Source organism: Oncorhynchus clarkii, chromosome 24, assembly GCF_045791955.1.
Source record: "Oncorhynchus clarkii lewisi isolate Uvic-CL-2024 chromosome 24, UVic_Ocla_1.0, whole genome shotgun sequence".
Classification (NCBI taxonomy): domain Eukaryota; kingdom Metazoa; phylum Chordata; class Actinopteri; order Salmoniformes; family Salmonidae; genus Oncorhynchus; species Oncorhynchus clarkii.
The window spans coordinates 39,183,003-39,206,337 of record NC_092170.1 but is presented as its reverse complement, the minus strand read 5'-3'; the positions used below and the strand labels follow the sequence as shown (position 1 = coordinate 39,206,337).

The following is a 23,335-nucleotide window of genomic DNA, read 5'->3' as shown; positions in this document are numbered from 1 at the left end:
AGTTTGGCTAGCCAATGCACTGCAGCACAGAGTTTCTAAACCCAGAGATGCAACATCACCAGAGTTTGGCTAGCCAATGCACTGCAGCACAGAGTATCTAAACCCAGAGGTGCAACATCACCAGAGTTTGGCTAGCCAATGCACTGCAGCACAGAGTATCTAAACCCAGAGGTGCAACATCAAAAAGACTTCCGGGAACGCTTGCGAAGCAGACCAGGCTGGGGTTTGGGGTCTGACAAGCCAATGAGAGAAGTCAGATTCTTCCTTCGTTGTTAATTTGCTCAAAATCTAAAGGAACAATCTAGATTTCAGTAGTTACATATTATTACTCCAACCTCATTTTAAGGAAAAAACAACTTTAAATCGAAGGAGTGCCTTGGATTTGAAAGGTCTGCACATGCTCAGTTCGACGCGAGAATGACCGTTAGACCTGATGACGTGTTTCTGCACGTGAGCTTAGCTAGCCAACGCCACCATGACATCGCCTTCGAGTGTGATCAGCGATTTCTATTGGATGAGCCTGTTTAAGCCTATCTTCATACTGGAGTCTAAAGTCTAAACTTGTGTTACAGTTAATTTTAGAAACACTTTATAATGTGTATTCAAGCTGAGAGGCTTTTCAACAACAAAAACAACACTATGTTTTGTCAGTTGTCAAATCCAGTCAGAACAGAACAGCGCTGAAAGGCAAACACAAACGCACACTGCATGCAGCAGGCAGAGGGAGACATGAAAAGAGGGAGAGTACTTTCAAAGCAGAGGAGAGGCAGACGAGAGGAGAGAAGAAGAAGAGAAGAAGAGAAGAAGAAGAAGAGCATAACAGTGGGTTATCCAGTTAACTGATTGAACAATACTGGTTAGGGGTTACGGATACACACACCCCCACTGTTATGCTCTTCTTACGAGGTACAAGGAGGACATAGGTTTGTGTGTGTGTGTGTGTGTGTGTGTGTGTGTGTGTGTGTGTGTGTGTGTGTGTGTGTGTGTGTGTGTGTGTGTGTGTGCGTGCGTGCGTGCGTGTGTGTTAGTCTTGAAAGGATATTGGTCATGTGTCCGTTGTCGTTTGGCCAGTGAGTCCTCGTCACTGATGCCAGCCATCAGGTATCGTAGTCCTGTCACCCAGGTACGAGCCTCTTCAGGGTTAGAGGTCACCAGGTCTAGGGACTCCATGTGGTTGCCATGGTAAACGGTGAAACAGCAGGCCGGGTCGAAACTGCCCTCCGCATGGCGGTGGAAGATGTCTGACTGACGGCCCTCCGTCACCTTGTACAGCGAATCAATGGTGACTGAAAGGGAAAGAGGGCGGGACAGGAAGAGAGAGAGGACCAATCAGGGTTGGGAGAATGAATATTGCGTTGATAAGCACTAATCATTAAGTAGCTCTCATTTGTGATCAAAATGGATGAAACCAAACAAAAGTCTGCTAAGAGACAACAAGTTAAGCTTCTGATATCTCCTAGGGCAATGATAGTTTCTCTCTCTTAAATATTGAATGAAGGCCACAACGAGGAGAAGTTAGAGATAAACATATAACCAGACAGACACTGCAGCAAATAAACTGGCATACCCTGAAATCACAGCATCACTACTGTAGTCAACAACATGGCTGAAATCACAGCATCACTACTGTAGTCAACAACATGGCTGAAATCACAGCATCACTACTGTAGTCAACAACATGGCTGAAATCACAGCATCACTACTGTAGTCAACAACATGGCTGAAATCACAGCATCACTACTGTAGTCAACAACATGGCTGAAATCACAGCATCACTACTGTAGTCAACAACATGGCTGAAATCACAGCATCACTACTGTAGTCAACAACATGGCATTGTAATGATTTCTAATCCCCTATAGGGACTAGGTGAGAGAGAGAGAGAGAGAGAGAGAGAGAGAGAGAGAGAGAGAGAGCAGTTTGGGTGACTAACCCAAACTTCAGGAAGGCTTTGACTATGTGCAGACTCAGTGAGCAAAGCCTTGCTATTGAGAAAGGCCGCCGTAGCCAGACCTGGCTCTCAAGAACTTTCTCAGATTATTACCAATTCTACAAGGTATGACTCCAAACACCCAAAAAAACCTACTCTCCTTGATGTTATCCTCACAAATTATCCTGATAGTCTGGGATTTTCTGTAATGACCTTAGTGATCACTGTTCTACAGCCCGTGTTCATAATGGTTGCTCAGTGAAAAGACCTGTCTTGATTTGTCATAGACTAAAAAACTTTAATGAGCCAGCCTTCCTTCATGACCTGGCCTCTGTAAATTGGTATAGAATCAGCTTGATCCACTCTGTCGAAGAAGCTTGGACTTCTTTTTTGATATCTCCTCCCCCAAAAACATCTGGGTCAGATGGTTTAGAGCCTTTCTTCTGTAAGGTTGCTGCCCCTATAATCGCCAAGCCTATCTCTGACCTTTTTAACCTGTCTCTCCTCCCTGGGGAGGTTCCCATTGGCAGGCAGCCACAGTTCATATTTTACTTAAAGGGGGAGATCAAGCTGATCCTAACTGTTATAGGCCTATTTCTATTTTGCCCTGTTTAACAAAAGTGTTGGAAAAACGTGTCAATAATCAACTGACTGGCTTTCTTAATGTCTATAGTATTCTATCGGGTTTGCAATATGGTTTCCACTCAGGTTATGGATGTGTCACTGCAAACTTTAAGGTCCTCAATGATGCCACCATTGTCCTTAATGCTAAGCAATATTGTGCTGCTATTTTTATAGACTTGGTCAAAGATTTTGATACGGTAGACCATTCCATTCTGGTGGGCTGGCTAAGGAGTATTGGTGTCTCTGAGGGGTCTTTGGCCTGGTTTGCTAACAACCTCTCTCAAAGAGTGCAGTGTATAAAGTCAGAATATCTGCTGTCTCACCCACTGCCTGTCACCAAGGGAGTATCCCAAGGCTCGATCCTAGGCCCCACACTCTTCTCAATTTACATGAACAACATTGCTCACGCAGTAGGAATCTCTCTCATCCATTTATATGCAGAAGATACAGTCTTATACTCAACTGGCCCCTATTTTGTGTTAAACGCTCTAAAACAAAGCTTTCTTAGTGTCCAGCAAGCTTTCTCTGCACTTAACCTCGTTCTGAACACCTCCAAAACAAAGATAATGTGGTTTGGTAAGAAGAATGCCCCTTTTCCCACAGGTGTGATTACTACCTCTGAGGATTTAGAGCTTGAGGTATTCACTTGGGAGTATGGCTAGATGGTGCACTGTCCTTCTCTCAGCACATACCAAAGCTGCAGGGTAAAGTTATACACTGCTCAAAAAAATAAAGGGAACACTAAAATAACACATCCTAGATCTGAATGAATTAAATATTCTTATTAAATACTTTTTTCTTTACATAGTTGAATGTGCTGACAACAAAATCACACAAAAATGATCAATGGAAATCAAATGTATCAACCCATGGAGGTCTGGATTTGGAGTCACACTCAAAATTAAAGTGGAAAACCACACCACAGGCTGATCCAACTTTGATGTAATGTCCTTAAAACAAGTCAAAATGAGGCTCAGTAGTGTGTGTGGCCTCCACGTGCTTGTATGACATCCCTACAACACCTGGGCATGCTCCTGATGAGGTGGAGGATGGTCTTCTGAGGGATCTCCTCCCAGACCTGGACCAAAGCATCCGCCAACTCCTGGACAGTCTATGGTGCAACGTGGCGTTGGTAGATGGAACGAGACATGATGTCCCAGATGTGCTCAATTGGATTCAGGTCTGGGGAACGGACGGGCCAGTCCATAGCATCAATGCCTTCCTATTGCAGGAACTACTGACACACTCCAGCTACATGAGGTCTAGCATTGTCTTGCATTAGGAGGAACCCAGGGCCAACCGCACCAGCATATGGTCTCACAAGGGGTCTGAGGATCTCATCTCGGTACCTAATGGCAGTCAGGCTACCTCTGGCGAGCAAATGGTGGGCTGTGCGGCCCCCCAAAGAAATGCCACCCCACACCATGACTGACCCACCGCCAAACCGGTCATGCTGGAGGATGTTGCAGGCAGCAGATCATTCTCCACGGCATCTCCAGACTCTGTCACGTCTGTCACATGTGCTCAGTGTGAACCTGCTTTCATCTGTGAAGAGCACAGGGCGCCAGTGGCGAATTTGCCAATCTTGGTGTTCTCTGGCAAATGCCAAACGTCCTGCACGGTGTTGAGCTGTAAGCACAACCCCCACCTGTGGACGTCGGGCCCTCATACCACCCTCATAGAGTCTGTTTCTGACCGTTTGAGCAGACACATGCACATTTGTGGCCTGCTGGAGGTCATTTTGCAGGGCTCTGGCAGTGCTCCTCCTGCTCCTCCTTGCACAAAGGCGGAGGTAGCGGTCCTGCTGCTGGGTTGTTGCCCTCCTACGGCCTCCTACACTTCTCCTGATGTACTGGCCTGTCTCCTGGTAGCGCCTCCATGCTCTGGACACTACGCTGACAGACACAGCAAACCTTCTTTCTACAGCTCGCATTGATGTGCCATCCTGGATGAGCTGCACTACCTGAGCCACTTGTGTTGGTTGTATACTCGTCTCATGCTACCACTAGAGTGAAAGCACCGCCAGCATTCAAAAGTTACCAAAACATCAGCCAGGAAGCATAGGAACTGAGAAGTGGTCTGTGGTCCCCACCTGCAGAACCACTCCTTTATTGGGGGTGTCTTGCTAATTGCCTATAATTCCCACCTGTTGTCTATTCTATTTGCACAACAGCATGTGAAATGTATTGTTAATCAGTGTTGCTTCCTAAGTGGACAGTTTGATTTCACAGAAGTGTGATTGACTTGGAGTTACATTGTGTTGTTTAAGTGTTCCCTTTATTTTTTTGAGCAGTGTATATAGACTTGGTTTCCTCTATCGTAATCGTTCCTCTTTCACCCCAGCTGCCAAACTAACCCTGGTTCAGATGACCATCCTACCAATGCTAGATTATGGAGTGGCTAGATGTTCTTTACCATTTGGCCATCAGATTTAACACCAATGCTCCTTATAGGACACATCACTATACTCCTCTGTAAACTGGTAATCTCTGTACATCTCTGTACACCCATTGCAAGACCCACTGGTTGTTGCTTATTTATAAAAACCCTCTTAGGCCTCACTCCCCCGTATCTGAGATATCTACTGCAGCCCTCATCCTCCACATACAACACCGTTCTGCCAGTCACATTCTGTTAAAGTCCCCAAAGCACACACAACCCTTGGTCGCTCGTCTCTTACTGACAGTTGTGGCTACTTTGCATGATGTATTGTTGTCTCTACCTTCTTGCTCTTTGTGCTGTTGTCTGTGCCCAATAATGTTTGTACCATGTTTTGTGCTGCTACCATGTTGTGCTGCTGCCATGTTGTGTTGCTACCATGTCGTTGTCATGTTTTGTTGCTGCCATGTTGCTACTGTGTTTTCATGTGTTGCTGCCTTGCTATGTTGTCGTCTTAGGTCTCTCTTTAAATAGTGTTGTGTTGTCTCTCTTGCTGTGTTGTGTGTTTTGTCCTATATTTAAAAAAATATATATTTTATCCCAGCCTCCATCCCCGCAGGAGGCCTTTTGCCTTTTGGTAAATAAGAATTTGTTCTTAACTGACTTGCCACATTAAATGTTAAATAAAATAAAACAAAAAAAGAGAAGACAGGCTATGTCACGGCCGTAGAAAGAAGTGGACCAAAGTGCAGCGTGGTGAGCGTACATTTTCCTTTTTATTTTAGTAAATGACGCCAACAAAAGAAAAACAACCGTGAAGCTTACAGGGGTATAGTGCCACGAACAAAGATAACTACCCACCCTGAAAGGAGGGGGAAAAGGGCTACCTAAGTATGATTCCCAATCAGATACAATGATAGACAGCTGTCCCTGATTGAGAACCATACCTGGGACAAAACATAGAAATAAAGAAACATAGAAAACAAAAAAATAGAATGCCCACCCCACATCACACCCTGACCTAACCAAATAGAGACATAAAACGTCTCTGTAAGGTCAGGGCGTTTCACTCTCGTTTATTATCTATTTCACTTGCTTTGACAATGTAAACATATGTTTCACATGACAAAAATACCTTAATTGTTATTGAACTTGAATTGAGAGAGAGAGAGAGAGAGAGAGAGAGAGAGAGAGAGAGAGAGAGAGAGGCTGAGAGAGAGAGAGAGCGAGAGAGAGAGAGAGAGAGATGCTGTCAAATACATTATTTGACATTCCTACAAGGTTAAAAGATTGGATAAAATTACATAAAGCATTGTTTGTATTGCTTCGATGTTGCCAAAAGGAAGCGACTCTGTTAAGGGTAGAACTAGGGGTGTTAAGGGTAGAACTAGGGGTTAAGGTGAGAAATTGCATGGGTGATGAGATAAAGTGTGTGTACTCACTCTTGGCCCTCTCGCTCTTGCGTGAGGGTCTCCATCGGATGCATGAGCGATGTTCGTCCAGGTAGAACAGTCTCACCAGCCCCTTGGAACCAGCCTTCAACTTCACCATCTGGGTCCCCGACTGCATCACACACATACATCGCTCCACTACAGAGAGACAGGGAGACACAGAGGTCAATACTGTACTATCACAACAACAAAAAACACGAAAGAGCCATTAATAATGCTAGAAAATACTGATTAACAAGCTGATTTGGGCCAGAAACAGGATGGGAACAGAGATAGGAGTGACAAAACACAATCAGGTCAGAGTCATAGAGAGAGAGAGAGAAAAAAGAGAGAAAAAGAGAGAGAGAGAAATAAAAAGAGAGTGAAAGAGAGAAAGAGAGAGAAAGGGAGAGAGAGACAGAGAGACAGAGAGAGAGAGAGAGAGAGAAATAAAAAGAGAGCGAAAGAGAGAAAGAGAGAGAAAGGGAGAGAGAGAGAGAGAGACAGAAACAGAGAGACAGAGAGAGAGAGGGGGGGGTAGTACCTAAAAGGAAGTGATTCCCAAACCTTCCATAACAAAGCGTCCCCTAATTAAGCTGGCCCTGGGGCTCTGTTCACAAACACAAACAGACCCCACAGAGCCCCAGGACAACAGCACAATTAGACATGGCTCTCAAGAGAAGACAGGCTATGTGCACACTGCCCACAAAATGAGGTGGAAACAGAGCTGTACTTCCTAACCTCCTGCCCAATGTATGACCATATTAGAGACACATATTTCCTTCAGATTACACAGATCCACAAAGAATTTGAAAACAAATCAAATTTTAATAAACTCCCATATCTACTGGGTGAAATACCACCGTGTGCAATCACAGCAGCAAGATTTGTGACCTGTTGCCACAAGAAAAGGGCAACCAGTGAAGAACAAACACCATTGTAAATACAACCCATATTTATGTTTATTTATTTTCCCTTTTGTACTTTAACCATTTGTACATCGTCACAACACTGTATACAGACATAATATGACATTTCAAATGTCTCTATTCCTTTGGAACTTCTGTGAGTGTAATGTTTACTGTTCATTTGTTATTGTTATATTTCACTTACTTTGACAATGTTAACATATGTTTCCCATGAAGCCATTTGAATTGAAATAGAGATGCAACATCATCTGATGCAACATCACTGTCTTCTTCAGTAATGAGCAGTTTCAGCCCACACACACATTGTGGATGAGCAGTTTCAGCCCACACACACATTGTGGATGAGCAGTTTCAGCCCACACACACATTGTGGATGAGCAGTTTCAGCCCACACACACATTGTGGATGAGCAGTTTCAGCCCACACACACATTGTGGATGAGCAGTTTCAGCCCGCACACACATTGTGGATGAGCAGTTTCAGCCCACACACACATTGTGGATGAGCAGTTTCAGCCCACACACACATTGTGGATGAGCAGTTTCAGCCCACACACACATTGTGGATGAGCAGTTTCAGCCCGCACACACATTGTGGATGAGCAGTTTCAGCCCACACACACATTGTGGATGAGCAGTTTCAGCCCACACACACATTGTGGATGAGCAGTTTCAGCCCACACACACATTGTGGATGAGCAGTTTCAGCCCACACACACATTGTGGATGAGCAGTTTCAGCCCACACACACATTGTGGATGAGCAGTTTCAGCCCACACACACATTGTGGATGAGCAGTTTCAGCCCACACACACATTGTGGATGAGCAGTTTCAGCCCACACACACATTGTGGATGAGCAGTTTCAGCCCACACACACATTGTGGATGAGCAGTTTCAGCCCACACACACATTGTGGATGAGCAGTTTCAGCCCACACACACATTGTGGATGAGCAGTTTCAGCCCACACACACATTGTGGATGAGCAGTTTCAGCCCACACACACATTGTGGATGAGCAGTTTCAGCCCACACACACACAAACACAAACAGAGTTACACTCAGTCTTAACTCAGCGTGATCTGATATGAATAGAGGGCATAAGATTCAGCTTCATGTCAACTAGGAGTATCTACAACTAAGAACCATGTCAACTAGGAGTATCTAACCTAAGGACCATGTCAACTAGGAGTATCTAAACTAAGAACCATGTCAACTAGGAGTATCTAACCTAAGAACCATGTCAACTAGGAGTATCTAACCTAAGAACCATGTCAACTAGGAGTATCTAACCTAAGAACCATGTCAACTAGGAGTATCTAACCTAAGGACCTATGTCGTGCTCTGAGAGGATTCTTATACACAAGGTAAAAAACGCTCAGATAGAGAAACACACACACACACACACACACAAACACAGTCTTGTACAGCTTGTCACACCCTGATCTGGTTCACCTGTCCTTGTTACTGTCTCCACCCCCTCCAGGTGTCGCTTATTATCCCTGGTGTATATATCCCTGTTTCCTGTCTCTCTGTGCCAGTTTGTCTAGTCAACCAGCGTTTTCCTTGCTCCTATCTTTCCCAGTCTCTCTTTGTTTCTAGTCCTCCTAGTTTCGCCCCCTGCCTGTCCTGACCCTGAACCCGCCTGCCTGACCACTCCGCCTGTTCTGACTACCAGCCTGCCTATCCCCTTGTACTGTTTTGGACTTGGATCTTGTTTCTGCCCCCTCGAGACTGCCTATCGTCTGGTACTGTTTGGACTCTGACCTGGTTTATGAACTCTCGCCTGTCCTCGACCAACCTTCTGCTCGCTTTGCTATAATAAATATCTGAGCTCAACCATCTGCCTCCTGTGTCTGCATTTGGGTCTCGCCTTGTGCCCTTATACAGCTAACCTTGTGGTGACACACAATTCAGTCCCATTCAAAATCCTATTTTCCCTTATCCCTAACCCTAAACCTAGCTCCTAACCCCTAACCCTAAACCTAACCCTAGCTCCTAACCCTAAACCTAACCCTAGCTCCTCACCCTAACCCTAGCTCCTCACCCTAACCCTAGCTCCTCACCCTAACCTTAGCTCCTAACCCTAAACCTAGCTCCTAACCCTAACCCTAGCTCCTAACCCTAACCCTAGTTCCTAACCCTAGCTCCTAACCCTAACCCTAGCTCCTAACCCTAGCTCCTAACCCTAACCCTAGCTCCTAACCCTAACCCTAGCTCCTAACTTCCGGCGCCGACAGAGATGGCCGCCTCGCTTCGCGTTCCTAGGAAACTATGCAGTTTTTTGTTTTTTTACGTGTTATTTCTTACATTAGTACCCCAGGTCATCTTAGGTTTCATCACATACAGTCGAGAAGAACTACTGAATATAAGATCAGCGTCAACTCACCATCAGTACGACCAAGAATACGCTTTTCGCGACGCGGATCCTGTGCTCTGCCTTACAAACAGGACAACGGAGTGGATCCCATGCAGCGACCCAAAAAAACGACTCCGAAAAAGAGGGAAACGAGGCGGTCTTCTGGTCAGACTCCGGAGACGGGCACATCGTGCACCATTCCCTAGCATTCTTCTTGCCAATGTCCAGTCTCTTGACAACAAGGTTGATGAAATCCGAGCAAGGGTAGCATTCCAGAGGGACATCAGAGACTGTAACGTTCTTTGCTTCACGGAAACGTGGCTTACTGGAGAGATGCTATCCGAAGCGGTGCAGCCAACAGGTTTCTCCACGCATCGCGCAGACAGGAAAAAACATCTTTCTGGTAAAAAGAGGGGCGGGGGCGTATGCCTTATGACTAACGTGACATGGTGTGATGAAAGAAACATACAGGAACTCAAATCCTTCTGTTCACCTGATTTAGAATTCCTCACAATCAAATGTAGACCGCATTATCTACCAAGAGAATTCTCTTCGATTATAATCACAGCCGTATATATCCCCCCCCAAGCAGACACATCGTTGGCTCTGAATGAACTTTATTTTACTCTTTGCAAACTGGAAACCATTTATCCGGAGGCTGCATTCATTGTAGCTGGGGATTTTAACAAGGCTAATCTGAAAACAAGACTCCCCAAATTTTATCAGCATATCGATTGCGCAACCAGGGGTGGAAAGACCTTGGATCATTGTTACTCTAACTTCCGCGACGCATATAAGGCCCTGCCCCGCCCCCCTTTCGGAAAAGCTGACCACGACTCAATTTTGTTGATCCCTGCCTACAGACAGAAACTAAAACAAGAGGCTCCCACGCTGAGGTCTGTCCAACGCTGGTCCGACCAAGCTGACTCCACACTCCAAGACTGCTTCCATCACGTGGACTGGGACATGTTTCGTATTGCGTCAGACAACAACATTGACGAATACGCTGATTCGGTGTGCGAGTTCATTAGAACGTGCGTTGAAGATGTCGTTCCCATAGCAACGATTAAAACATTCCCTAACCAGAAACCGTGGATTGATGGTAGCATTCGTGTGAAACTGAAAGCGCGAACCACTGCTTTTAATCAGGGCAAGGTGTCTGGTAACATGACCGAATACAAACAGTGCAGCTATTCCCTCCGCAAGGCTATCAAACAAGCTAAGCGTCAGTACAGAGACAAAGTAGAATCTCAATTCAACGGCTCAGACACAAGAGGCATGTGGCAGGGTCTACAGTCAATCACGGACTACAGGAAGAAATCCAGCCCAGTCACGGACCAGGATGTCCTGCTCCCAGGCAGACTAAATAACTTTTTTGCCCGCTTTGAGGACAATACAGTGCCACTGACACGGCCTGCAACGAAAACTTGCGGTCTCTCCTTCACTGCAGCCGAGGTGAGTAAGACATTTAAACGTGTTAACCCTCGCAAGGCTGCAGGCCCAGACGGCATCCCCAGCCGCGCCCTCAGAGCATGCGCAGACCAGCTGGCCGGTGTGTTTACGGACATATTCAATCAATCCCTATACCAGTCTGCTGTTCCCACATGCTTCAAGAGGGCCACCATTGTTCCTGTTCCCAAGAAAGCTAAGGTAACTGAGCTAAACGACTACCGCCCCGTAGCACTCACTTCCGTCATCATGAAGTGCTTTGAGAGACTAGTCAAGGACCATATCACCTCCACCCTACCTGACACCCTAGACCCACTCCAATTTGCTTACCGCCCAAATAGGTCCACAGACGATGCAATCTCAACCACACTGCACACTGCCCTAACCCATCTGGACAAGAGGAATACCTATGTGAGAATGCTGTTCATTGACTACAGCTCGGCATTCAACACCATAGTACCCTCCAAGCTCGTCATCAAGCTCGAGACCCTGGGTCTCGACCCCGCCCTGTGCAACTGGGTACTGGACTTCCTGACGGGCCGCCCCCAGGTGGTGAGGGTAGGCAACAACATCTCCTCCCCGCTGATCCTCAACACTGGGGCCCCACAAGGGTGCGTTCTGAGCCCTCTCCTGTACTCCCTGTTCACCCACGACTGCGTGGCCACGCACGCCTCCAACTCAATCATCAAGTTTGCGGACGACACAACAGTGGTAGGCTTGATTACCAACAACGACGAGACGGCCTACAGGGAGGAGGTGAGGGCCCTCGGAGTGTGGTGTCAGGAAAATAACCTCACACTCAACGTCAACAAAACTAAGGAGATGATTGTGGACTTCAGGAAACAGCAGAGGGAACACCCCCCTATCCACATCGATGGAACAGTAGTGGAGAGGGTAGCAAGTTTTAAGTTCCTCGGCATACACATCACAGACAAACTGAATTGGTCCACTCACACAGACAGCATTGTGAAGAAGGCGCAGCAGCGCCTCTTCAACCTCAGGAGGCTGAAGAAATTCGGCTTGTCACCAAAAGCACTCACAAACTTCTACAGATGCACAATCGAGAGCATCCTGGCGGGCTGTATCACCGCCTGGTACGGCAACTGCTCCGCCCTCAACCGTAAGGCTCTCCAGAGGGTAGTGAGGTCTGCACAACGCATCACCGGGGGCAAACTACCTGCCCTCCAGGACACCTACACCACCCGATGTCACAGGAAGGCCATAAAGATCATCAAGGACATCAACCACCCGAGCCACTGCCTGTTCACCCCGCTATCATCCAGAAGGCGAGGTCAGTACAGGTGCATCAAAGCTGGGACCGAGAGACTGAAAAACAGCTTCTATCTCAAGGCTATCAGACTGTTAAACAGCCACCACTAACATTGAGTGGCTGCTGCCAACACACTGACACTGACTCAACTCCAGCCACTTTAATAATGGGAATTGATGGGAAATGATGTAAATATATCACTAGCCACTTTAAACAATGCTACCTTATATAATGTTACTTACCCTACATTATTCATCTCATAGGCATACGTATTTACTGTACTCTATATCATCGACTGTATCCTTATGTAATACATGTATCACTAGCCACTTTAACTATGCCACTTTGTTTACATACTCATCTCATATGTATATACTGTACTCAATACAATCTACTGTATCTGCCTATGCTGCTCTGTACCATCACTCATTCATATATCCTTATGTACATATTCTTTATCCCCTCACACTGTGTACAAGACAGTAGTTTTGGAATTGTTAGTTAGATTACTTGTTGGTTATTACTGCATTGTCGGAACTAGAAGCACAAGCATTTCGCTACACTCGCATTAACATCTGCTAACCATGTGTATGTGACAAATAAATTTGATTTGATTTGATTTGATTTGAACACTAACCCTAGCTCCTAACCTTAACCCTAGCTCCTAACCCTAACCCTAGCTCCTAACCCTAACCCTAGCTCCTAACCCTAACCCTAGCTCCTAACCCTAACCCTAGCTCCTAACCCTAGCTCCTAACCCTAACCCTAGCTCCTAACCCTAACCCTAGCGCCTAACCCTAACCCTAGCTCCTAACCCTAGCTCCTAACCCTAGCTCCTAACCCTAACCATAGCTCCTAACCCTAGCTCCTAACCCTAACCCTAGCTCCTAACCCTAACCCTAGCTCCTAACCCTAACCCTAGCTCCTAACCCTAACCATAGCTCCTAACCCTAACCCTAGCTCCTAACCCTAGCTCCTAACCCTAACCCTAGCTCCTAACCCTAACCCTAGCTCCTAACCCTAGCTCCTAACCCTAACCCTCGCTCCTAACCCTAACCCTAACCCTAGCTCCTAACCCTAGCTCCTAACCCTAACTCCTAACCCTAACCCTAGCTCCTAACCCTAACCCTAGCTCCTAACCCTAACCCTAACCCTAGCTCCTAACCCTTACCCTAGCTCCTAACCCTAACCCTAGCTCCTAACCCTAGCTCCTAACCCTAGCTCCTAACCCTAACCCTAGCTCCTAACCCTAGCTCCTAACCCTAACCCTAGCTCCTAACCATTAATGTAATTCTAACCCTAGCACTAATTCTAACCTTAACCCTAAACCCCCTAGAAAAACTTTTTGACCTTGTGGGGATTAACAAAATGTCCCCAGCTGGTAGAATGTTTGTTTGTTTACTATTCTGGGGACTTCTGGTCCCCACAAGAATAGTTAAACACATCCACAAACACACACAAACACAAACATTTGTATTATTTTCACAGATTTTCACCTTGTCAGCTCAGGGATTCAATCTTGCAACCTTACGGTTAACTAGTCCAACGCTCTAACCACCTGCCTCAAGAGGAGCCCGCCTGTTACGCGAATGCAGTAAGAAGCCAAGGTAAGTTGCTAGCTAGCATTAAACTTAATCAATCATAATCACTAGTTATAACTACACATAGTTGATGATATTACTAGTTTATCTAGCGTGTCCTGCATTGCATATAACCGATGCGGTGCGCATTCGCGAAAAAGGACTGTTGTTGCTCCAACGTGTACCTAACCATAAACACCAATGCCTTTCTTAAAATCCATACACAGAAGTATATATTTTTAAACCTGCATATTTAGCTAAAAGAAATCCAGGTTAGCAGGCAATATTAACCAGGTGAAATTGTGTCACTTCTCTTGTGTTCATTGCACGCAGAGTCAGGGTATATGCAACAGTTTGGGCCGCCTGGCTCATTGCGAACTAATTTACCAGAATGTTACGTAATTATGACATAACATTGAAGGTTGTGCAATGTAACAGGAATACATAGACTGATGGGTGCCACCCGTTAGATAAAATACGGATAAAATACGGAACGGTTCCGTATTTCACTGAAAGAGTAAAAGTCTTGTTTTCGAGGTGATAGTTTCCGGATTCGACCATATTAATGACCTAAGGCTCGCATTTCTGTGTGTTATTATGTTATAATTAAGTCTATGATTTGATAGAGCAGTCTGACTGAGGTACCAGCAGGCTCATAAGCATTCATTCAAACAGCACTTTCATGCGTTTTGCCAGCAGCTCTTCGTTGTGCGTCAAGCATTGCACTGTTTCTGACTTCAAGCCTATCAACTCCCGAGATGAGGCTGGTGTAACGATGTGATGTGAAATGACTAGCTAGTTAGCGGGGTGCGTGCTAATAGCGTTTCAAACGTCACGCGCTCTGAGACTTGGAGTAGTTGTTCCCCTTGCTCTGCATGGGTAACGCTGCTTCGAGGGTGGCTGTTGTCGTTGTGTTCCTGGTTCGAGCCCAGGTAGGGGCGAGGAGAGGGACGGAAGCTATTACACTGGCAATACTAAAGTGCCTATAAGAACATCCAATAGTCAAAGGTATATGAAATACAAATTATATAGAGAGAAGTAGTCCTATAAATACAATATTAACTACAACCTAAAACCTCTTACCTTGGAATATTGAAGTCTCATGTTAAAAGGGACCACCAGCTTTCATATGTTCTCATGTTCTGAGCAAGGAACTGAAACGTTAGCTTTCTTACATGGCACATATTGCACTTTTACTTTCTTCTCCAACACTGTGTTTTTGCATTATTTAATCCAAATTGAACATGTTTCATTATTTATTTGAGGCTAAAATGATCTGATTGATGCATTATATTAAGTTAAAATAAGTGTTCATTCAGTATTGTTGTAATTGTCATTATTACAAATAAAAAATAAATAAAATAGTCCGATTAATCGGTATCGGCTTTTTTGGTCCTCCAATAATCGGTTTCGGGATCGGCGTTGAAAAATCATAATAGGTCAGTTCTCTACCTCCTCCCGCTGCCACTTGCCTCCTCCATTTTTGGGGTAATGCTGTAATCAATAGGTTGTACTCTCGGATTGAGCAGACCTTCCCGTACAATTCTGATAACTCCACATAACTCTACCATTCCAATTTACAATTCCACGTGTAATTTCATAGTTTTGATGTCTTCACTATTATTCTACAATGTAGAAAATAGTCAAAATAAAGAAAAATCCTTGAATGAGTAGATGTGTCCAAACTTTTGACTTGTACTGTACAGCCGTGGCCAAAAGTTTTGAGAATGACACAAATATTAATTTTCACAAAGTCTGCTGCCTCAGTCTGTGTGATGGCAATTTGCATATACTCCAGAATGTTATGAAGAGGGATCAGATGAATTGCAATTAATTGCAAAGTCCCTCTTTGCCATGCAAATTAACTGAATCCCCAAAAAACATTTCCACTGCATTTCAGCCCTGCCACAAAAGGACCAGCTGACATCATGTCAGTAATTCTCTCGTTAACACAGGTGTGAGTGTTGACGAGGACAAGGCTGGAGATCACTCTGTCATGCTGATTGAGTTCGAATAACAGACTGGAAGCTTCAAAAGGAGGGTGGTGCTTGGAATCATTGTTCTTCCACAGTCAACCATGGTTACCTGCAAGGAAACACGTGTCATCATCATTGCTTTGCACAAAAAGGGCTTCACAGGCAAGGATATTGCTGCCAGTAAGATTGCACCTAAATCAACCATTTAGCGGATCATCAAGCACTTCAAGGAGAGAGGTCCGATTGTTGTGAAGGAGGCTTCAGGGCACCCAAGAAAGTCAAGCAAGTGCCAGGACCGTCTCCTAAAGTTGATTCAGCTGCGGGATCGGGGCACCAACAGTACAGAGCTTGCTCAGGAATGGCAGCAGGCAGGTGTGAGTGCATCTGCACGCACAGTGAGGCAAAGACATTTGGAGGATGGCCTTGTGTCAAGAAGGGCAGCAAAGAAGCCACTTCTCTCCAGGAAAAACATCAGGGACAGACTGATATTCTGCAAAAGGTACAGGGATTGGACTGCTGAGGACTGGGGTAAAGCCATTTTCTCTGATGAATCCCCTTTCCGATTGTTTGGGGAAAAAGCTTGTCCGGAGAAGACAAGGTGAGCGCTACCATCAGTCCTGTGTCATGCCTACAGTAAAGCATCCTGAGACCATTCATGTGTGGGGTTGCTTCTCAGCTAAGGGAGTGGGCTCACTCACAATTTTGCCTAAGAACACAGTCATGAATAAAGAATGGTACCAACACATCCTCCAAGAGCAACTTCTCCCAACCAACCAGGAACATTTTGGTGACAAACAATGCCTTTTCCAGCATGATGGAGCACCTTGCCATAAGGCAAAAGTTATAACTAAGTGGCTCGGGGAACAAATATTTTGGGTCCATGGCCAGGAAACTCCCCAGACCTTAATCCCATTGAGAACTTGAGGTCAATCTTCAAGAGGCGGGTGGACAAACAAAAACAGACAAATTCTGGCAAACTCCAAGCATTGATTATGCAAGAATGGGCTGCCATCAGTCAGGATGTGGCCCAGAATAATATGCCTGCCACTTTGAAGATGCAAAATAGTTTTTATTGTGAAACAAACAAGAAATAAGACATAAAAACAGAAAACTTGAGTGTGCTTATTTCTTTCTGGACACTCTTCCGTAAAGCCCAGTTCTGTGGAGTGTACGGTGTAATGTGGTCCTATGGACAGATACTCCAATCTCCGCTGTGGAGCTTTGCAGCTCCTTCAGGTTTATCTTTGGTCTCTTTGTTGTCTCTCTGATTAATGCCCTGCTTGCCTGGTCCGTGAGTTTTGGTGGGCGGCCCTCTCTTGGCAGGTTTGTTGTGGTGCCATATTCTTTCCATTTTTTTATTATGGATTTAATGGTGCTCCGTGGGATGTTCAAAGTTTCTGAATATTTTTCATAACCCAACCCTGATCTGTGCTTCTCCACAACTTTGTCCCTGACCTGTTTAGAGAGCTCCTTGGTCTTCATAGTGCCTGCCACTTGCTTGGTGGTTCCCCTTGCTTAGTGGTGTTGCAGACTCTGGGGCCTTTCAGAACAGGTCAGCCTGTCACTGAAATCATGTGACAGATCATGTGACACAGATTGCACACAGGTGGACTTTATTTAACTAATAATGTGACTTCTGAAGGTAATTGGTTGCACCAGATCTTATTTAGGGGCTCATAACTAAGGGGGTGAATACTTTTGCAAGGCACTGTACAGTTGAAATTGGAAGTTTACATACACCTTAGCCAAATTCATTTAAACTCAGTTTTTCAAAACTCCTGACATTTAATCCCAGTAAAGATTCCCTGTTTTAGGTCAGTTAGGATCACCACTTTATTTTAAGAATGTCAAATGTCAGAATAATTGTCACGATCGTCGTCAAGGAAATGACCGGACCAAGGTGCAGCGTGGTAAGCGTACATTATTTTATTTTAAATGTCGCCAACAGAACAATAAACAACCAAATGAACGTGAAGCTCTGTAAGGCTATACATGCCACTAACAAAGACAACAACCCACAAATGAGAAAAGGAACAAAGGCTGCCTAAGTATGAATCCCAATCAGAGACAACGGTAGAGAATAAAAGGATCTCTATGGTCAGGGTGTGACAGTACCCTGACACTATAGGGGAGGGTCCGGGTGGGCATCTATCTTGGTGGCGGCTCCGGTGCGGGACGCAGACCCCGCTCCACCTCTGGCTCCCCCTACTTTGGTGGCGCCTCTGGTGCGGGGACCCCGGTCGCCGACCCCGGACTGGGGACCCTCTCTGCAGGCCCCGGCCTGGGGACCCTCGCTGCAGGTCCCAGACAGGGGACCCTCGCTGCAGGTCCCGGACTGGCCCGTGGAGCAGGCACAGGACTCACCAGGCTGGGGATACCTACTGGAGGCCTGGTCCAAGGAGCAGGCCCAGGACTCATCAGGCTGGGGAGACCTACTGGAGGCCTGGTTCTTAGAGCAGGCACAGGACTCACCAGGCTGGGGAGACCTACTGGAGGCCTGGTCCAAGGAGCAGGCCCAGGACTCACCAGGCTGGGGAGACCTACTGGAGGCCTGGTTCTTAGAGCAGGCACAGGACTCACCAGGCTGGGGAGACATACTGGAGGCCTGGTCCAAGAAGCAGGCGCAGGACTCACCAGGCTGGGGATACCTACTGGAGGCCTGGTTCTTAGAGCAGGCACAGGACTCACCAGGCTGGGGAGACCTACTGGAGGCCTGGTCCAAGGAGCAGGCACAGGACTCACCAGGCTGGGGAGACCTACTTGAGGCCTGGTCCAAGGAGCAGGCACAGGACTCACCAAGCTGGGGAGACCTACTGGAGGCCTGGTTCTTAGAGCAGGCACAGGACTCACCAGGCTGGGGAGACATACTGGAGGCCTGGTCCAAGGAGCCAGCACAGGACTCACCAGGCTGGGGAGACATACTGGAAGCCTGGTCCAAGGAGCAGGCACAGGTCAAACCGGGCTGTAGGGAAGCACTGGAGATCTGGTGCTTAAAGCTGGTACCAGTCGTCCTGGCTGAATGCCCACTTTGGCCCGGCACGTGCGGAGCGCAGGCACAGGACGCACTGGGCTGTGATAGCGCACCGGAGACACTGTGCGCAGAGCTGGTGCAGGATACCCTGGGCCGAAGAGGCGCACCGGAGACCAGGAGCACTGTGCTGGCACAATCCATCCTGGCTGGATGCCCACTCTAGCACGACACCGGGCTGTGAACGCGCACTGGATTGGCTTCCCGGCTTCCCGATCTTCCTTGCCAGCCGTGACCCTGTGTAACGCTGGTCCCATTTTCTCTCTGCTTCTGCCTTCCTCGCTGCCTCTGCCTGCTTCCACAGCAGGCTCTCATGTCCTGACATCACCTTCTCCCAGGTCCATGATATCCTCCACACAAACCCCTGAGCTGACAAGGTACAAATCGGTCGTTCTGCCCCTGAACAGGCAGTTAACCCACTGTTCCTAGGCCGTCATTGAAAATAAGAATATGTTCTTAACTGACTTGCCTAGTTAAATAAAGGTAAAATAAATTTCCACACTACTATCCTTCCATCTATAACACTTCTTAATATTACTCAGTTCCTTTGGCTTTGATGCCTCATGGTTGAGTATTGCTCTGTTCAAGTAGACTGTGATTTTGCTGTGATCTGATAGGGGTGACAGTGGGCTGACTGTGAACACTCTGAGAGACTCTGGGTTGAGGTCAGTGATAATGTAGTCTATAGTACTACTGCCAAGAGATGAGCTATAGGTGTATCTACCATAGGAGTCTCCTCGAAAGGCTATCATTGACTATGTACAGACCCAGCGTGCGACAGAGCTGCAGAAGTTGTGACCCGTTTTTGTTGGTTATATTGTCAGAGTTGTGCCTATGGGGGCATACGGGGGGGAATGCTGTGACCCCAGACAGGTGTTTGTGAATACTGACAGTGAATACTGACAACTCCACTTGAGTGAACAAAACATTGTGAGTGTGTATACGTGTGTGTATACGTGTGTGTTTTGTGTGTGTGTGTGTGTGTGTGTGTGTGTGTGTGTGTGTGCGTGCGTGGGTGCGTGTGTGTGTGTGCGTGTGTGTGTGTGTGTGTGTGGGTGCGTGTGTGTGTGTGCATGTGTGTGTGTGTATACACGTGTGTGTGTATGTGTGTGTGTGTGTGTGTGTGTGTGTGTGTAGGCCATGATCATCTCTGTGGGGGTAGAGCAGAGAGTTCAGATCAAAGCTGTGTTGTATCACTGAGGCCCAGGCCAATCAAACACGGTATAATTGGGTTAATGACAAAGGAGGATCTGTGATAGGCCAATGATCGTCGCCCTCAGAACTGACCGAACACTACAGGACAGGACAGAACCGGTAAGGACAGGACAGGATAGGACAGGACTGGACAAGACAGGTGAGGACTGGACAGGGCAGGATAGGACAGGACTGGACAGGACAGAACCGGTAAGGACAGGATAGGACAGGACTGGACAAGACAGGTGAGGACAGGACAGGGCAGGACAGGGCAGGACAGGACTGGACAAGACAGGTGAGGACAGGACAGGGCAGGATAGGACAGGACTGGACAAGACAGGTGAGGACTGAACAGGACAGGATAGGACAGGACTGGACAAGACAGGTGAGGACAGGACAGGGCAGGGCAGGACAGGGCAGGATAGGACTGGACAAGACAGGTGAGGACTGGACAGGACAGGATAGGACAGGACTGGACAAGACAGTTGAGGACAGGATAGGACAGGGCAGGATAGGACAGGACTGGACAAGACAGGTGAGGACAGGACAGGGCAGGACAGGACTGGACAAGACAGGTGAGGACAGGACAGGGCAGGATAGGACAGGACTGGACAAGACAGGTGAGGACAGGACAGGGCAGGACAGGGCAGGACAGAACAGGTAAGGACAGGACAGGACAGGACTGGACTGGACAGGGCAGGACAGAACAGGTAAGGATAGGATAAGACAGGACTGGTAAGGATAGGATAGGACAGGACTGGTAAGGATAGGATAGGATAGGACAGAACAGGTAAGGACAGGATAGGACAGGACTGGACTGGACAGGGCAGGACAGGACAGGTAAGGACAGGATAGGACAGGACTGGACAGGGCAGGACAGGACAGAACAGGTAAGGACAGGATAGGACAGGACTGGACTGGACAGAGCAGGACAGGACAGGACTGGACAGAGCAGGACAGGACAGAACAGGTAAGGACAGGATAGGACAGGACTGGACTGGACAGGACAGGACTGGACAGGGCAGGACAGGGCAGGACAGGACAGGACAGGACTGGACAGGGCAGGACAGGACTGGACCGGGCGGGACAGGTAAGGACAGGACAGGATAGGACAGGACTGGACAAGACAGGTGAGGACTGGACAGGGCAGGATAGGACAGGACTGGACAGGAGAGAACTGGTAAGGACAGGACAGGATAGGGCAGGACTGGACAAGACAGGTGAGGACAGGACAGGGCAGGACAGGGCAGGATAGGACAGGACAGGACTGGACAAGACAGGTGAGGACTGGACAGGACAGGATAGGACAGGACTGGACAAGACAGGTGAGGACAGGACAGGGCAGGACAGGGCAGGATAGGACAGGACTGGACAAGACAGGTGAGTACTGGACAGGACAGGATAGGACAGGACTGGACAAGACAGGTGAGGACAGGGCAGGATAGGACAGGACTGGACAGGACAGAACCGGTAAGGACAGGACAGGATAGGACAGGACTGGACAAGACAGGTGAGGACAGGACAGGGCAGGACAGGGCAGGATAGGACAGGACTGGACAAGACAGGTGAGGACTGGACAGGACAGGATAGGACAGGACTGGACAAGACAGGTGAGGACAGGACAGGATAGGACAGGGCAGGATAGGACAGGACTGGACAAGACAGGTGAGGACAGGACAGGGCAGGACTGGACAGGACTGGACAAGACAGGTGAGGACTGGACAGGGCAGGATAGGACAGGACTGGACAAGACAGGTGAGGACAGGACAGGGCAGGACAGGGCAGGACAGAACAGGTAAGGACAGGACAGAACAGGACTGGACTGGACAGGGCAGGACAGGGCAGGACAGAACAGGTAAGGACAGGACAGAACAGGACTGGACTGGACTGGACAGGGCAGGACAGAACAGGTAAGGATAGGATAGGACAGGACTGGTAAGGATAGGATAGGACAGAACAGGTAAGGACAGGATAGGACAGGACTGGACTGGACAGGGCAGGACAGGTAAGGACAGGATAGGACAGGACTGGACAGGGCAGGACAGGACAGGACAGGTAAGGACAGGATAGGATAGGACTGGACAGGGCAGGACAGAACAGGACTGGACAGGGCAGGACAGGACAGGACAGAACAGGTAAGGACAGGATAGGACAGGACTGGACTGGACAGGGCAGGACAGGACTGGACAGGGCAGGACAGGGCTGGACAGGGCAGGACAGGACTGGACAGGGCAGGACAGGACTGGACAGGGCAGGACAGGACAGGACTGGACAAGACAGGGCAGGACAGGACAGGAAAGGACAGGGCAGGACAGGACAGGGCAGGATAGGATAGGACAGGACTGGACAGGGCAGGACAGGACTGGACAGGACAGGATAGGACAGGACAGGACTGGACAGGACAGGACAGGACAGGTAAGGACAGGATAGGACAGGACTGGACTGGACAGGGCAGGACAGGATAGGACAGGACAGGACTGGACAGGACAGGGCAGGACAGGACAAGACAGGGCAGGGCAGGGCAGGGCAGGACTGGACAGGACTGGACAGGACTGGACAGGACAGGACACACATAATACAGAGTTCACACCTTGTCCAAATACAACATTTTCATCATTCACCATCATCATCATCATCATCATCATCACCAAGTTGAACACAGGTCCTGGCCCAAATACACATCGGTCTGTTCCTCCGTTGGTTCCCACCGCTTTAGCATTATTGTCGTCATGTCGTTTTGTTCCCCCCATCCAGACTCCAGACGCTGTTCTTGTTTTTGATATATGTCCGTTTTCCATTAAATGTTCACTCCCTGCACTTGCTTCTCGTCTCCAGAGTCCGTCCTTATAATCTTAGTTATATCATCATCATTATCCTCAAAGTTAGGATCAATTGCTTTCCGATTCAGAAATGAAATCTAATTGACAAAATGAGGATGATGATGACTGTCTAGAACATTTTTTAAAATTTGTTTATCTATCCAGGCAAGTCAATTAAGAACACATTGCTATTTACAATGACGGCCTGAACTCAAGCGTGAGATTCCTCTTCTCGATACACGTCAATTATTCATAACATCGCGCATCCAGCAACATCCGCTCCATACTTCATCCAGTATTAATGATACAACTAGCTGCTACTGGCCTCATCACTTCTACTGCAGAATGACAACACAAACTAAAACAGAA

The 23,335-nt window shown here is 47.4% G+C and overlaps 1 protein-coding gene across 1 annotated transcript in view; it reads right to left on the bottom strand.

The window, feature by feature from the left end:
* The window catches only part of LOC139383003 (phospholipase C, eta 1), a 104,766-nt gene that overhangs the window by 52,983 nt on the left and 28,448 nt on the right, over positions 1-23,335 (bottom strand). The window contains exons 2-3 of the mRNA XM_071127293.1: positions 6,376-6,522; positions 1,043-1,286 (exon numbers count right to left, since the gene is read on the bottom strand). Coding sequence (XP_070983394.1) covers positions 1,043-1,286; positions 6,376-6,522 — 391 coding nt within the window. The remainder of the gene's footprint in view (positions 1-1,042; positions 1,287-6,375; positions 6,523-23,335) is intronic.